This window comes from Helicoverpa zea, chromosome 27 (genome assembly GCF_022581195.2).
Source record: "Helicoverpa zea isolate HzStark_Cry1AcR chromosome 27, ilHelZeax1.1, whole genome shotgun sequence".
Taxonomy (NCBI): Eukaryota; Metazoa; Arthropoda; class Insecta; order Lepidoptera; family Noctuidae; genus Helicoverpa; species Helicoverpa zea.
Window position 1 is genome coordinate 2,776,809 of NC_061478.1, and position 18,435 is coordinate 2,795,243.

Consider the following 18,435-nt stretch of genomic DNA (forward strand, 5'->3'; position numbering starts at 1 on the left):
AAAAGAATGACTGTGGTGTGAATTGTCATGATGTAAAAACTAGTGAGAACAATGTTATAATTCCTAACAAAATGTGATTGTATTTCTTTAACTATTAATAAAGGCTTTCAAGAATACCAGAAGTTTGAATACCTACAATAGGTTATGGGCCCAGAACGCCCGAGAAGAAAAAATTAAAAACCGGGATTGGGTAATGAAAAACCCAACATAAAAAACAAGTGAAAAAAAAAAACTAAAAAACAGTAATAACAAGGAAGAAAATAAAAAACGGTGAAAAACTAAAAAATGGAAAAACCTGAGATAATACAGATAGAAAAATTAAAAGATGCGGAAACATTTTTATTGTGGAAATTTGAATTCAATATACACTTAAAAGCGGCAAATCTTGCAAAAACAATTGCACAAACAAAAGAAGATGACAAGAAAAGTGACTTCAGTATCAAAGATGCTCAGGTGCAAAGAATTATCATAAGCAGTATTGATAAGAAACTAAAAGGTCACATAATTAATTGTAACAGTGCACGTGAAATGTACGTAAAATTATGTGAAATATTCGAAGGTTCTGAGCAAAGAAACAAAGATGCATTATTACAAGAGTTTTTCACATATAAGAAACAAGAGAGTCAATCGCTTTCCCAATTAATAAGTGAAATAGAAAATTTACAATTTCGTATAAGTCAGCTAGGAACAAAAATAGATGATGAAATGGTCATATCCAAAATACTAAGCTGTTTACCAAATAATTTAAACTATTTTATAACTTCTTGGGAATGCATGGCAGACGATAAGAAAACCCTTCAAAATTTAACAAACAGACTTCTGGCTGAAGAAAATCGAATGTTGAAAGCAAAAGAAAGTGACAAGCAGCTAGCATTTCAAGCTACATCTTCATCTACATCAAAGAAAAAGTTTAATGCAATAAAATGTTTCAAATGTAACAAAACAGGGCACATGAAGAAAGACTGTAGAGCCTGTAGTATCTGCAAAAGGGACAACCATGAAGATAAAGACTGTAAGTTTAAAAATAAACAGTGCTCAATCTGTAAAAAAATTAATCACAGAGAAGAAAATTGTTTTTTCAAAAATAAGAATAAGAATGAGAATGAAGAAAAAAGTAACAAAAGAATAGAAAAGGCATTTTTTACAAACGGTGAAATTCAAGAACCAAAACTGAAAGAATTTGTTGTAGACTCTGGGTGTACTGCACACATGACCAAAAATGTAGACATACTAAAATTTTTTGAATGCAAACCATCATCTGTTTTGACTGCAAATGAAGAAACAATAGAGGTGAAAGGGACTGGTAAAGTCATTGGAAAAAAATGTACTCTTAATAATACCCTGCTTGTTCCTGACTTATCACAAAATTTATTATCGGTTAATGCAGTTACAAACAATCAAGGAGTGGTTATATTTACCAAAGATAATGTAAAAATATATAAGGAGTCAGAATTAATATTAACAGGAAAAAAAAAAAACGGTTTATATAAAATTAATTTGGATGATAATAATATGCAAGAAAAAACACTGTTAATGAAAGAAAATGGCACTGCCTTAGAATGGCATCAAAGACTTGGACATCCAGGAAAGAAAATACTAGATATATTACCAGATGTGGCAGATGGAATAAAAATAAATGGATTAAGGCAAATAGACGAATGTGAAATCTGTACACAAGCTAAACAAACAAGACTTCCATTTAACACAGTAAGAAACAGAGCCAGTAGACCACTTCAATTATTACATACTGATGTATGTGGACCGTTCGAAAACAAAACGTATGATGGCTATAGTTATGTTTTAACCGTCATGGATGATTATACTCATTTTACAAAAATATACTTGCTTAAATATAAAAATGAAGTTAAAGAAAATTTAAAACATTATATAGAAGAAACAGAAAGAGAGAGAACAGAAAAGGTATCTACCATAAGATGCGATAATGGAGGTGAATACACAAGCAATGATTTTAAAAAATGGTGTACTGAAAAGGGAATAAAACTAGATTATACAGTACCATACTCACCACAACTAAATGGTAAAGCAGAAAGACTAAATCGAACATTATTAGATAAAACCAGAGCATTACTATTTGATTCAGGGTTAGATAAAGAAATGTGGGGTGAAGCTGTATACTGTTCTACTTATATTATAAATAGATTACCAAGTGAATCTTTGAAGAATAAGACACCTTATGAGATGTGGCATGGTAAAAGGCCTAATATATCTAATATATGCAAGTTTGGTTCAATAGTATATGCTAAACAATTACATTCGAATATTAAGAAACTAGATCCAAGAAGCAAAAAGTTAATCATGATTGGATATACTAATAATGGATATAGATTGTGGAATAAAGAAGAAAGAAGAATTGAAATAGCAAGGGATATTGTTATAATTAATAATAATAAGAAAATTGGAGAAAAATATGAAGAAACAGGAAGTTCGGTGATAACAGAAATAATACCAGGTAATAATGAAGAAGAAATAAATCAAGAAGAAGAAAGTGATGACAGTTATTATGAAATAGAAGAGTTAGAACAACAAAGTAATGTAATAGAAGATAACATCCCAGATATTATTGATGAAGTAGAAAATGATGAAAATAAAGAAAGTAATACTGCAGAGATAGAAACTATAGAAACTATAAATACAAAACGACAACGGAAAAAACCAGCTTACCTGCAAGATTATGTATTACTTACGTATGATGAAGTCATGAAGTCTGCTGAAAAGAATAATTGGGAGAAGGCCATAAATTCGGAGAAGGAATCATTGGAAAGTAACAATACATGGGAAATAGTTGATGTAGGAAGAGCAAAAGGACACAAGATATTGTCAAGTAAATGGGTATTTTGTATAAAAGAAAATGGTACTTACAAAGCAAGACTTGTAGCAAGAGGCTTCGAACAGCAAAGCATTGACTATCAAGAAATATATAGTCCAGTAGTAAGTCAATCAGCAATAAAATCATTAATAGCAATTGCTGCTTCAAAGGAATATGAAATGATAACTTTTGATGTGAAAACAGCATTTGTGTATGGCGAGTTAAAGGAAGACATATTTATGTATATTCCTGAAGGATATGAAAGACAGCCTAATAAAATTTGTCATTTAAAGAAAGGACTATATGGGCTAAAACAGGCACCAATGACATGGAATAAAAGATTTACAGAAACTTTAAGGAAACTTGGACTGAGAGCTTCAAAGTCGGATCAGTGTGTGTTTTTTAATGAAGACAAAACTATAATATTGGCTATATATGTTGATGACGGTTTGGCCATATCAAAAGACAAGGAAAAGTTATTACAGATCTTGCATCAATTGGAAAAAGAATTTATCTTAAAAACATATGAACAACCTCAAAACTATATAGGTTTTGAAATAAAAAGATCAGAACAAGGCATCTTATTGCATCAGCAGAATTATACAGAAAAATTACTTAGAAAATATAATATGTATGATTCCAAAGCTGCAGATACTCCATGCATTGTGGGAAAGGAAAATGAATCTAAGGTGGCTACGTCAAATTTCCCATACAGAGAACTAGTTGGTGGATTATTGTATTTGTCAACCAGGTCAAGACCAGATATCAGTCAAGCTGTGAATGAAGCAAGTAAAAAGGTAGAAAATCCATCAAGGCAAGACATATTAGCAGTAAAGAAGGTGTTGAAGTACTTGAATGGAACGAGAGATAAAGGGATTTTGTATAATGCTGGGAAAGATATTACAAGATTGCATGCATATTGTGACTCAGATTATGCAGGTTGTACAGAGACCAGACGAAGTACAACTGGGTTCATAATAATGTTGGCAGGTGGACCTATAGCTTGGTGCTCCAAAAGACAGCCGATAGTAAGTCTATCGTCAACTGAAGCGGAATATATAGCAGCAGCAGATTGCGTTAAAGAGTGTTTATACTTAAAGACTTTTATAAGTGAATTAATTGGTAGCAGTATTAAGATTAGTTTGAATATTGATAACCAGAGTGCTATCCAATTGATTAAAACAGGTTCATTCAGCAAGAGATCTAAACATATAGATGTGAGATTTTATTTTATACACGAAAATTATAAGAAAGGATATTTAGATGTTATATATTGTCCTACAAATTATCAGATAGCGGATATGTTGACGAAACCACTATATAAAGAAAAATTTAAATTTCATTGCGATAAAGTTGTTGTGTAAATTGAGAGTTATAATTAGAAGTGTTTAAGTTAATGTTTTGAAAACTTGTTTAAGTTAATGTTTTGAAAACTGATGTGTTTCTGAAGTAATTATAAGGTATTTTTAATTTATGTTCATATATTAAAAATAGGAGAAGGTGTTAGGAATTTATAGTCTATGACATTTAAAAAATGTAGGGTTGTTAGTCTATGAAAAAGAATGACTGTGGTGTGAATTGTCATGATGTAAAAACTAGTGAGAACAATGTTATAATTCCTAACAAAATGTGATTGTATTTCTTTAACTATTAATAAAGGCTTTCAAGAATACCAGAAGTTTGAATACCTACAATAGAAAGTAGCATAGTAGGCTTGCTTGAGCTAGAAGGCTGGCCCCCAAGCTAGACGGAGGGGGTGATGTGATGATGTAGTGTAGTGTTGATGGATATGAAGAAGTGCGCGATATCTGAGAGCGATAAGGAAGATAAACTGAAGTGGTAGGAAGGGGAAAAATCAGGCAAACTGACCCCACCATTATTTGGGATACATAGCGGGAAAAGAAAAAGAGCAGACTTGGCTTGCTGTCCCCTAGCTTCTCACAGCATTGGACAATGCGTTATCATTTAAATACCTTTTATTCATGAACAGATAATTTGAAAAATACAAAATTATACGACAAACATTACACCTACAATTATTTGTATATCAAATCTTGATTTGCTGTGTGTGCCGATAGGTGCCGATAATAACCCTATCCACCCACTTAATTCTATTGTCTATACACAAAATATTTTAATTTTTAATTTGCAACCCAGTTACTATGAGTGGTCGTGTCAGACGGATGCTTCGGGCGAGCATTTTCGCGTAAACTAATTGATTTCTTCTAATTAAATTATAGTGAATCATTGTGTTAGCGATGCAAGTGTGATGTGAGCCATGCAAATTAATATTGTGCAAACATTTAACCGAGAGACGTTAAAATAGGGGATGTAACAGAAAAAATAAAAATGGCTTCAGGAGATTCTGATCATATAGAAGTGATGGACACTTCAGCAGCTAAAAAGTCTGATAACGCGACTGGACCTTCGGGCGCGGACGAAGATGGTAGTGCATTTCTAAATCTAATAATACGACAACGCATTCCATTGTTGTAATCCCATTGTAACAAGATAATAGCGTAGTCAACGGTGACGATTTTCACAAAGCTGATCGGCCCATTTTTCTTCTTTTCAGACCGAGACAAGAGTTCAATCGCCGAGAAAAATGCACCGTACGACGTAAGTGATGCATTTATTTGTTATTATAGTGACAATTTCATTCATAAACGCGTGAAAACTTGGAAATATTGCGGAGAAAGTGCTGTGGAGAGTGGCTAAATGAGTACTAGTAATTAACATGCAAGATTCATTAACAATTACTTGGTGAGAAACTGCAAACTATTACAATTGTGCTTACAATATAACTATCGAAACGCGTAGACGCAAATTCTTCACATTAACGCGCGTAATATTAATTAAAAATACCATTAGTGAGAACGAAAACACGTCTCTTAAAACAGTGTCATGTCGAAATTTCGATCAAAATGTGTCAAGCAGTTTTTGGGTTGTGTCACCAGACATATGTTTTTGATTGTAACATGATTAAGATATGGTGTGTTACATCATAGACGTATTTTGTTTTAATCTTTATACCATAAACAATCACACAGATATGAAGTTTTTTCATATCTGGCTTCAAATATTTATTTTAGCTACTCGAGAGGCCCTTTCTACCCTTTTGAGATAAATTACTAAGAAACAGTACTCATTAGAAATAATTATATAAAATAAAACAACACTAAATGTGGGTGTAGATGTTAGAAGTAAATAACTTGTTAATATAAAAATACTGACCTACATTGGACCAAACTTTGACTCCCATAATCTACCTGTTATCTTAAAGTTGCCACTTAAAATTTTATCATAATTATGTATTTAAAGTGCTCACCAGTGTAACACATTTTAAACATTCAATATGTAATAAAAAATAAAAAAAACTGGCTTCTAAAAAAAACATGGCTTCCTCAACTTAACAATGTTTTTTTATTGACACTTGAAATATTTGAAATGAAATGAAATCGTTTATTTTGCAAGTTGGACATTACATCAATTTTAAACGTCATTTCATCAATAGCTTGATCAATTGTTTTTTATGTTTATTTGTCTAACTCTAAACTGATGGCTTAATACATACAGACATACAGCCTTTTCAGGAAAAATTGCAAGTACATAATTAAAAATATAAAGAAAGTCATAAAACAGTATAACCATCTGTGTTTTATGCTATCAACTATTTACAATCAAAAAATGCTTATCAGAAGTTTTGGCTAAAAATAACTTGCAAAAACTAATCCTACTGAATGTTAAGTAGTTATTTATAGATTCTAATCTAAATATTTTTTTACAACTTAATTTCTATTTTGTTTAAATCTTTTGTGTCATATCAGTTTTGTGAATTCACAGATAGATGTCTTAAAGTACTACAACTTATTCCGCATTAATTTGGTAGGATACATATTAATTCCTGTGCCAAAATAAAATATAGCCAAAGACACTAACACAGGCTTTTATCAGAAAGTAATTTTCAAATTTGGTTCACCAGTTTCAAATATTACTTCTTACAAACTTAGTATCTATACTCATATTATAAATCTAAAGAGTTTGTTTGTTTGAACACGCTAATCTCAGGAACCACTGGTCCGATTTGAAAATTTATTTCAGTGTTAGATAGCCCATTTATTGAGGAAGGCTATAGGCTACTTTTTATCCAGGTACGGGAAGTAGTTCCCACGGGATGCGGGTGAAACCGCTGGCAGAAGCTAGCAGAAGTATAAATTATTTAAAAGTAGGTGAGATAAGAATATGTATTTCTGTCTTCTTTCTAGAATATGTATTTCTTTCTAGTCAATTGGCATTTGAAAACAAAATTGGCAAATTAGATCAGAGATAATAATGTTAATATCATGTTATCTAAACAGATTATTTCGTAATTGATATGACTCAGTTTCAAGTGTTAGGAATTTTCACATCTTGATTAATCTTTATAGTAGTAATTATAAGTGATGTCATAAATAACTCAAGGTTTTGATTACCTATTAATTTTATTTATTGATTTTTCTAGTATTTTTTTTTATCTATTTGAATTTATTACTGAACTGAACTGCTCTGATATATTTTTTCTTTGAGGTGAAACATAATCAGATGATCAATTAGGGTGTAAGTCCCTTCTTGACTAAAGCCATCACGTTCCTTCTGGAGCCCTTTGTGTTATTTAATGTATTATTTACCATCCACCTTGTGTAATTAATGAATAAATAACAAACTTAAAAAAAACAAAGTAGTGAGTCAGAAACAAAGTAAACAATTCAGGGTACTGCAATATCCATATAGAACCAAAATTACTCAAAAAATATCAGTGGTTAAACAGTACATAAGTATCCAAATTATCCACGGGTTTCAACCCACCCATTATTTTGACTTTCTCTCAACATGTATTACAGTCACACTGGTGCTTATTAAAGGCAAGATAGGCAATTTTCTGCATCAGTTTTGTGACATAATATGTTTTATGTAATCTTAATAAGCTGGTTTAAGTCCCATATGTTGCAAAGTCCATATTAAAGACATGATGTTACATTCAGTGTGGTTTGGCAGTTTCCTCTCTAACTAGCTGTACCCCGCAGTTTTACCCAAGTCCCGGGAGAACCACTTCCCGTAACTGGGTAAAAAGTAACTTTTGTCCTGTCTCAGGCTCTAAGCTATCTGTGAACCAAATGTAATTTTAATCGATTCACTAGTTTTGGCGGGAAAGTTCTATATACAAACATAGTTACTTTCGCATTTATAATATTTACAACTTTAAAATCGACCATCCAAGACAGGAAACTCGAAATCCCCAGATTTGTGTCCAACTCGGATTTTTCAGTTTTTATTCAACTAGCTCGCCCCTCCGTAGCTTTTGGGGTGGCTCGCATTACTTGAAAACTTTAAAATCCGGACTTTCGGACCTTCTCAAGTGGAAATAAATCGGAAAACCCGGACATAGTGATAAGGACTCTGAAATTCTTCGAGTCTAAAATCGAAGTGGCTAAAGAAGAAACTCATATCGATTTTAGTCAGTTAAACAAAAAACAGAAACGGTTCTTCCGTTCGGGAGTTCGGAACATATGCATATGTTATGGACCAAGTGATAAATTGGGCAGTATACATAATGCCCGGTCATTATGAATAATGCCCAATATGAGAGTGCAATTTGATAATAATTATTCAAACAATCAAATTGACCGGGCACTATACATATTGCCCGTGACCTTTTGGGCAAAGTAATACAAACATATTTAATTTCATTTTTTTATTGTTATAGACATTTCACTTAAAATAAACTAAATATAACACATCCCATATCAATTGACAGAGTATAGAAGTAGGCATGCAACATGCAGCAAGCATGGCTTCTGTCACGGCTCCGGCGCTGCGGGGCTCCGGCGGTCCCATGCGAGCTTATCGTCGCAGATGGTTTTCACGCTCACCACCGCAGCTTCGGCTTGCTGGCCGGCTCCCGGCCAGCCTCAGCCGCGGCGGCGAGCGCTTCAACTACCTGCGCCTCAGCTCGCAGGCCGCCTCGCCCCTCCGTGCCTACGCGGTTTTGAATTGCACTCTAGGGGTAGGGCAGACAAGACTACGTGGAGTCGGTTTTGCAGCGATTCGTTTTCGTCACTAAGTTCAGTTTTTAATACAATGTTTTGAATCCAAATTAAATTCTACCATAAAAAAACGAGCCAAGAAAAATGCGATCAAGAAAAACGAGGCCGAGTTAGTAAATTAGATGACAATTGTCCAATTAATAGTTTTGTGCCTAGACTTATAATTTCCCATTAAAATAGAACATATAATTTAAAACAATAATCATAAAATATGTAGCAAGTAACAGGATTTATTTATTAGAACAACTGCCACCCTCGCACCGCATAAAATATAGCTTTATTATCAAATTGCCCAACTGTCATGTAGCAATATAATAATGCCCGTGCAATGTGATAAATAATGAAGTTAAGATAGTTATTAATCACTTGGCCCGATAAAGCTAGACATTATTCATAATGCTCGGGCATTATAAATAATGCCCGAATTAATCACATGGTCCATAACACATACATTGGCATGGCAAACTTATAACATCCCATAGTCTTTGTAGGGGGTTGAAAAATGCATCGTGGATATACTAGCAGTTTTTCCGCGGTTTAACTAGCGTCCCATAGGAACTATTGTTCGTACCCGAATAAAATTTAGCCTGTGTTAATGGGGTATAGGATAACTTTCCAACAGTGAAATAATTTCTCAAATCGGTTCAGTAGTTTCGGAGCTTTTAGGGTACAAACAAGCAATAAAATGTTTCCTCTTTATTATATCATAATGTAGAAGTATATATACTATGACTTTCTATTCGTACCCCAAAAATAAAAGGCCAAAAAGAAACACCCATAAAAACATAATGAGACAGACCAAGGCGTCTGCAAAACAGCCTAAGAAATCAGTATTCAGCCTTTAACAAACATTGTCTATGGGGAAAAAGCGATACAAAGCTGGCATGTGGCCAGTGGCATAAACTACCGTCCCATGGAGAACAAAATGACAAGCGAAGATGTCATAACGGAAAATCTCCTAAGAAAGTAGCGCGACAACATGCGGGTGTTCCGGGACTAGCAACGTTACTAGCTCCGCCCTTTTTTTGGATACGACCATTTTTTGTAATACCAGAAAATCGTTGTCAGATGCCTCAAAGAATTGCTGCGAGGAGAGGACTGCGGGATTGTTCGAAAGAGTTACCGCGGCCCTGGTACATAAAAAGCCTACGACGGAACACGACATTTTTTAGTCAGTAAGAGTCTGACACTCCCTCACCGCTGTTAACCCTCAGCGGGAGGGGTCATTTGATGATTATTGACGTCGTTAAAAAAAAAAGATGTCTCAAAGAACCCGAACGCCTCGTTAGTTCAGTCGTAACTGACAGCTTTGGTCATGTCCACCGTAGGAATTTGACCTAGAAGGAGGCACCTGACCTATAATCATCGGCAAGGATATTGAGCCCTGACCTTAACCTGCGCAGAAGTGATTTTATTCTGCGGCTATAAGTGTACAGTGCGCAAAGCGATCCCCACTCTTCCGCTGAGAGCTCATTATCCGTGCCGATAACTATACCTGCATTATGGTATCTCCGCTCATCTTTCCTTACTCCGTGTACCGTCCCCATTGTTGCTGCGTGAATATATATATTTTGTGTCGTCTTCTTCTTTATGGTTTTTATGTGAAACAGGTACTTGGTAAATGAGGCCGAAGTTCCCTTCCTGTTGAATTTGTAAAGTTCTGTTTGGAAGTAGGAGAGGATTATGTTAAACTTGATATTCTGTAAGATTCTGAAAAAAAGCTATGTATACTAATGTTTTTTTTTTTGTATCCTAAAGGCTCCGAAAATACTGAGCCGATTTAAAAAATCTTTCACTTTTAAGAAGCTACGTTATCCCCGTAAAATATGGGTTATATTTTATCCGGGTACGGGCAGTACTTCGTAGACTATCAAAAATATACCGGCTGAACCGATTTGGTTGTAAATTGGAGGGAGTTAGATTAGAATAAGGAGACGAACACATGACTTTACCTATATGTAATTTGACCTTTGAAAAGACATCTTTTTGTTTTACTCAAAGTAACAGCTTAACTGTTGACAAAACGAAACAATACAAGGACTAACAAGTTAAAAACCTCTTTACATGAATATTTACTTATCCTTCACTCAATGTGGGAAACGACCTTACAACATAGACTGAGCTCCATTGTGATTTCTCAATGACTCAAACGTTATTACTACCATCCTTACTTATGTTATGAATTCCGATGTTACTGTATGTCTGTTACGCGTTTATGGAAAACCTGGCAGAAGCTATTTAGATAGCATTTGGCCTGGGGCCCGATTCTCCTAAGTTAATAATGTCAAAATCGAATAGAAATCGAATCGCAATATGATCGCAATAGCAGTTTTAACCATATCGGGCATTCTGCTACTAATATAAGACCAATCGTATTCCAACGACATTCGATTGGTTTGCGATTGGTCTGCTATTTTGGTGATTTTGGTCTATACAGTTGTTTGCTCTACAATCATATTGCAATAGTTAATCATTTGCAGACAAAATGATTCATTATTGAATGACAGAAAGGGATAAAAACGTTTATTTCAAAGAAAAAATAGCGGAATGCCACATACGCTTCAATCGTAATCGAGTCGGGATTGGATCGTAGTCGAACGTGAATCGTATGTCGCTTAAGTAAAATTAAGAGAATCGGGCCCCTGATAAGTTCTTCTTATCGAGTGAGCTGCAGGTTTAATCACCTGACAAGCCCTAATGTCAGAGTTTTCTCAAATCCGCCTGACGGCCTCTGATGTAGAATTTAATAAGACTCATCTGCTTAGCCCTTTTCTAAAGAATGTTGGGGTCGGCTTCCAGTCTAACCAGATGTAGTTGAGTACCAGTGTTTTACAAGGAGCGACTGCCTATATGACCTCTTCAATCCAATTGTCCGAGCAATCTTCTGAAGGGTCCTATATAATTCTGTATCTACTGGTTTGAGTCGAAAAATTCTTCTTTCAATGTTAAATAGCTCATTAATCGAGCAAGGCTACTTTTTATACGTGTTCGTCAAGCTTTTTCCAGGGGACGCCGGTAAAACCGCTGACATAAGCTAGTAAATAATATAACTTTAACTAAAAACGTATGTATCGAAAAACAGGCAGACATAACAGGCGGAACCGCAGGAAACAAACACTACTTAACTGTCTACGTCTGGAAATGCTGACTATCTATTAGACCAGACAGTCGTAATATCTCTCTTAGCCAACTCTAAGATATTATATCATTGTTGGTATACGAATTTATGGACACAGTTTTGGCAAAAGTAGGATATAGGATTTACTTAGACCACGGAGTAAGGAAAAAGCGGAGTTGCCGTAATGCAGGAAGGTCGGGCACCTTCTTCTAGGTCAGAAACGTACGGTGGGCGTACCAAAACGATCAGTTACGAGTGAACCAACGAGGGTTCTTTGAGACATCTGTCAACGATTATTGGTGTTGCAAAAATGATCGGGTCTTAAGAAAGGGCGGAGACAGTAACGTCCGTCGTCTCCCGAACACCCGCATTTTGGCGCGCTACTTTCTTAGGAGATTTTCCGTTATGGCACCTCCGCTAGTCATTTGTTCTCCATGTCTTAGACCTAAAAGCTTATACTAGTTACTATTATGACGAGGTTATTATGTAAAGTAAACCCTTTTAGGAGAGATAGGTCATTTCCCTAGACTTTCCCGAGTTTGGACCAAATATGTTACTTTGGCATGTGTCTGTCTGGGTAATATGATGTAGTCCATTTGGTAAATTAATTCATTAAGATTATACTAGGTTTTGTCCGTAGTATAAGCAGGCGTTACTACGCTCACATTTTTTTTCGTTTTTCGCAATGTTCTTTTATCGCAAAAGCCATTTATTTGGACTAAGTCGAAAATCAACATAAGAACGATACATAGGTATATGAAACTGGCATTCCCTTCTCTACTACTGTGTTTTTCATAGGTAAAGGTGACGGTACGGTATAAACCCCCTATAATTTTTACCCTATGTATTTAATTACGGCCTTACGGTACTGCCTATCCACCTTTGTGTACCAAGGCCGTGCTAACTCTTTCGAATAATCCCGCAGTCCTTAGCAAGCTCACAGATCCCAGCAGATGTACGTTGCCTAGTAATAAATCTGCTCCTATCTTTTAATTAACATTCTCCTTAACCAATATACTAAACCACATATCACAAAATATATGAAAATGTATCAAATTGAACCGTTTGTGTCATTAGCAATACGTCTAAACCCATAATTGTTTCGGGCCGTTGACCTTACCAATTTAGGTGGTTCCGTCATGTGACAAAGGAGACAGAAATACCACCGAATATTGCATTGACAAATACAACAAAAAGCGAATATACAAATATATTTTTTTGCGTCATCTGAACTGGCCCTCTGTTGAAAAAATTCTTGTCTCCACTCCTCTTGATTCTTCAGCTCATCCTGGTATCTGCCGTCTGTCTTAGAATGTCCACTGGGTGACAACACAAGCCCACCTCTTCCGACGAATTCAGCTGTGAAGAAGTGGGAGTTTCATTTGTATCGAAACTAGCTTCGGGACTTGCTTGATTCACCAGGATAAAGTGTAGCCTGAGATCTTTCGTATGCTCTAACTAGACGATCTATGTACCAAGTTACAAATCGCTTTTGTGGTTTTGGAATGAAAGCCGAACAAATAAATGCGTTTAAAATTATTAGTAAGGATATATTTATGTTGGATCTTCTGAACGACCTCTCAATACGGTGTCCGCTAACGCGACGATTGTGGGTGTTGGCTATAAATAACAAAAATGTAGGTGAAAGAAAGGTAGGGAGACAGTCAAGATTGCCAAATTGGGTTTTGGTGCGGCTTCTGAAAAACTTTTCTATCTATCTATCTGTCCCAATATTATAGTATTTGCAAACTGGAGATAATAATTTGACATTACTCCTAAAGGGTTGAGGAGGTCAGATAGGGCAGTCGCTCCTTGTAAAGCACTGGTACTCAGCTACATCCGGTTAGACTGGAAGCCGACCCCAGCATAGTTGGGAAAAAGGCTCGGAGGATGATGATTACTCTTATAGGGGCTTATGTCAAAAGTCTAGCTCCAGTAAGCAGAGGTAAATACACAGATAGATACTTAGAGTATTGAAAACGGCTGGTAATATCAAATAAGGGTTTTCCGCAGTTTCATACTCATGAATAAGCTACGTCATGGTTTTGGATTGTTGTCAGATTTCATCATATCGGTTGTGAACTTTCAGAATCGTATTATTGTCCTTGAGTGTTGCTACCTTTATAATCTTTCTAGCTATTCTCCACGGTTCCACCCATTACCCAAGGGAACTACTTCCCGCACCCGGATAAAAAGTATCATACAACCTTCCTCGATAAATAGGCTATCTAACACTAAAAGTACATAAGGTAGTCATGTTTTGATGACCTTCTTACAATTATCCTGCATTCTTCAGCTTTATAAAAACACTGAATACTTACCTTTAAAAGCCGTCACAGACTGTCCTACTAAAGCAATGATAAGGTCACTGACGGCCTTAAAAAAAAACCATGGCATTTAAAAAAGCCCCTGGTTGGCCAAAAACCCATTGGCAATGGTATGATACTTCACACTCATTTCTTCCCGTTTATTGATCTGTCTATCTATTTTTAACTCTAATTTCCTCAAGAGATAAGTACTTATAATTGCCGCAGATTTCGTAAGAAATATATCTATTTTTAACTTTTTCCTCCATTGAATGTGGTTGATGAATGAAGTGGCATTAATAATTATTTATAGGATATATTTGTTGATTCATTAGGGTTTTTTTTTAAATTGATGATCAGCAGTATCTCGCAATGTTACTCGCGTCCCGGAACATCTTCCCATACCTGGATAAAATCTAGCCTTTTTCACGCGGGGATAGTTTAGCTGTCCAAATCGTTTCATTAGTTTACGAGTCATTAGGGTACGAACAATAAATGTTTCCCCTCTATATTATTATTTTAAAAAGACACGTATTTCATCCCTATCTCATCTGATGGTAAGCAAAACCACGATAACTTAGAAGTTCCTTTTTCACTCTTAACTTAATCCTATTTAAATAACCACACCCTTCCCAAATTTCTTCTTCTTCTTAGCGTTTATCCCGTCTTGTGACGGGGTCCGCTTTCCGTATCTTCTTCTTCCACTTTGCTCTATCCTGGACATCTTCCTCTTCGAGTTCGCAGATTTTCATGTCTTTTTTACGACACTCAACCACCGCAGTTTTGGCCTGCCTCTGCGCCTTTGACTGGGTATATCGAGATTTAGTGACGCATTACCGATTACACCCTTCCCAAATTATCTCTTCAAAATATGAAATCACTTAAAGTCAACAAGACTTCTTCAATTTTTACTATAGATAAGATCGTCTCTTTTTTTTATCAGAATAACAAGTTGTTACGTAATATCTAAAGGTGTTAGTCATACTTGCCACCGTTTGTTTGTACGAATGCTACTTGACATTTATTTATGTAGCAAAGAAAAACAATTCTGAACTTTGATTTCCGGGAAAATCTTGTGAAAAATGCCCCTTTCTTTGATTTTTAGAGAAAATTAGATTAGGTTTAGACAGGATAATAGCTCGTGGTTAAGTACCAGCTACATGGGTCCATCGATCATGAGGTTAAGCAACGCTTGTCGCGGTCGGTCCGTGGATGGGTGACTATCATGTCATAACATGAAATAGGCATGATGACAGTAATCAAAAATCATTAAAATAATATATTTATTAAATTAAACTTGAAGCTTGGAATATAAAACGCGCATTGTTTTCTTTATTAATAATGTGATTAATATGTATTTTTATAAAATAAAATTACGAAATAAGGCAATCCGCCATGATATCTTGAACACCAATCAGAGCTCGTGACGTCATTTCTCAAAACAACTCGCGCGAAAGCGCGCGAACGTCACATTTCGTTATTGTGAACTTCCACTGCGATCTTTGTTTTTAATTAATTAATTGTTTATAACACGAGTTATGGAGCCCGGATTTATCAAGGCAAACAGCGCTAATTTGCCTAGAATTGATATCATAATGCTGGGAAAGTTTTTGGCATCAAATAAAGATTTTTGTTCAGCTGAATTTAGAAATGTTAAAACTTCCATGTAAGTATACTAGTTTAATTAAAACACAATGAGAGATGAAACCTAACCTCGAAATAGTTATTTACATTATAAACTATGCTAGAATCTAGAGAACTACGTAATAACTTACATCAAAGTGATCTTCACAAAAATAAAGTTGTACCCTGGGCAATATTGCTTTTGAATCTCGCCTTGCAAGTTTAAGCCACTTGTTTCGTATTTTTTTATTGTGAGGAACGTACACAAATAACTTATCAGGAGTTGTTTTGGATGTGTTCTTACTTGGTCCCCCAGTGACCCCACAACACCTATGCCCTTTCGAATTCATATTTAATAACACAAAAAACTTAATTATTGCACGAGCGTTGTTTACTTGCGTCTTGTAATTTCAGTCGTGACGTCACAAGTGACACCATGACACTGACAAGCGTTTTCGCGCCGGATTCAAAGTGGACAGAGAAAAATGCAATTATTTGATAAAAAATCTTCGCATTTTCTTAAAATTAATAATTTTTCATATAAAATAGACGTATACCTACATCATACAAAGGAATTTAAAAATTTGTCATCATGCCTATTGGTGGGTCCCGGCATTAATTTCAGGCATATGGTCAGAAGCCAGAAAGTCTGATATTCAGTCTTACTAAGGGGCGGGGTTGCCCGGGTAACTGGGTTGAGGAGGTCAGAGAAGCTGTTCTTCCATGTAAAATATTTTACTCAGCTGTATCAGGCTAGACTGAAAGACAACCCTAAAATAGCTAGACATATGATAAGTACATACATACATATGAGTTTTGAAAATAAATAGTGACTTTATTAGGTGCCAAAACCGACAACAAATAGCAACTCTAGATATCTAAAAGAAATGTCGACATATTTAGGGGAATACCAGTTATGTAAAAACGTAGTTGATAATGAATTCAGCACCTAATTAATGTTATCTAGCCACGCAACTCTTTCTCTGTTTAATACTACAAAACTTGTTCATTCAAGTGATAAGACATTATTTTTAATGAAATTATAGTATCTTTGTGCTAATGGGTTATTTAAACCCTGCACGTGGTGTATGAATTAATTTGTAGTATGTATTTTTACCGTCGGCGTCGTTGTCCACCAACAAGGTGGACAGACGATCTTATAAAGGTCGCCGGACGACGCTGGATGCAGGTCGCCTCCAACAGGTATCTGTGGAGATCTAAGGGGGAGGACTATGTTCAGCAGTGGACGTCGTATGGCTGAGATGATGATGATGATGTATTTTTAGGAGTTTTAGCAAAATTGTTCTCTGTCTCCCACAAATCTTTATGAAGAATCTACTTCGAAAAGTTAAAAAGATTTTACTGATGATGCAGATATGTTCTGTTAATGATACTGGACCACCAGTTTTTTTTTGCACTGCTTAAAATTCATTCCTTTATATGCTTAAATCTTTAAAACTATGCAACGGATTTTATAGATAGAGTGATTGAAGAGGAAGATATGTAAAACTAGCGTCCCGCCCCAGCTTCGCACGGGTGCAATTTAGTATTAATTAGCATTGCACCCGTGCGAAGCCCGGGCGGGTCGGTAGCACCAATTATAAAACTACGTCTTCCACTGCTCCTGTGTTCACGATGAACTCGAAATCTCCTGCACAGAATTCCATTGATTTTAGATCATGGTAAAAAAGGTACACAATTTTTTTTCCAGGTTCTTTAAGCTACTAGCTACTGACAAACGTTTACGATTTCTTGAATGTCTTATTAAACACATTAGTCAGTCAGCAAGATGGTTTTTTCTTCAGTAGCACGATACCCGGACATTATTCCATCGCCCTTGTTGTTTTCACCACACAATTGATAATAATCTTCTTTATCCACGGTCTACCATTCCCCATTGTCACAGAAGAAATTCTTATAGTCTGTATTTCCTTTCAGCCGGCCGTGGGCCCCTCGGGGGCAATCAGCAAGGTGCACAAATCAGACAGGAAAATCGGCCATCGACGAGTCGGCGAAGGTGGTGAGATCACCTACAAGAAAATCCAATCATCGCAGATTATGGGATCTATACAGCTTGGTAAGTCTATTATATGATGTCTGTGATGTTTTGTGCAGAATAGATCGCGTTTGTGCACAATAGACCGTGGTTGTGCACAATAGGTTGCTTTTGTGCACAATGGATTGCGTTTGTGCATTTATTTTATTATTTATTTATTGGAAATACAACTATCATTACAGGTACATCATTTCTCAATGCGGTAGTGTGATCTGATATTTGTGTAGTTAAAGGTTTTCATATATACATCTGAGCCTAGTGGGTAAAGGACCAATCTCTCAAGTATGAGGGCGCGGGTTCGATCCCAGGTCTGGCAAGTACCAATGCAACTTTTCTAAGTCTGTATGTACTCTCTAAGTATATCTTAGACACCATTGGCTGTGTTTCGGATGGCACGTTAAACTGTAGGTCCCGGCTGTCAT

At 35.7% G+C, this 18,435-nt stretch overlaps 1 protein-coding gene across 7 annotated transcripts in view; it reads left to right on the forward strand.

Annotated features, from left to right (window-relative positions):
- Positions 1-4,978: 4,978 nt before the first annotated feature.
- The window catches only part of LOC124643337 (phosphatidylinositol 4-phosphate 5-kinase type-1 alpha-like), an 80,261-nt gene continuing 66,804 nt past the window's right edge, over positions 4,979-18,435 (forward strand). For all 7 annotated transcript variants that reach the window (XM_047182286.1, XM_047182284.1, XM_047182285.1 and 4 more), the window contains exons 1-3: positions 4,979-5,273; positions 5,403-5,446; positions 17,896-18,034. In XM_047182286.1, the coding sequence (XP_047038242.1) occupies positions 5,177-5,273; positions 5,403-5,446; positions 17,896-18,034 (280 nt within the window). In that variant the 5' untranslated portion in view covers positions 4,979-5,176. The remainder of the gene's footprint in view (positions 5,274-5,402; positions 5,447-17,895; positions 18,035-18,435) is intronic.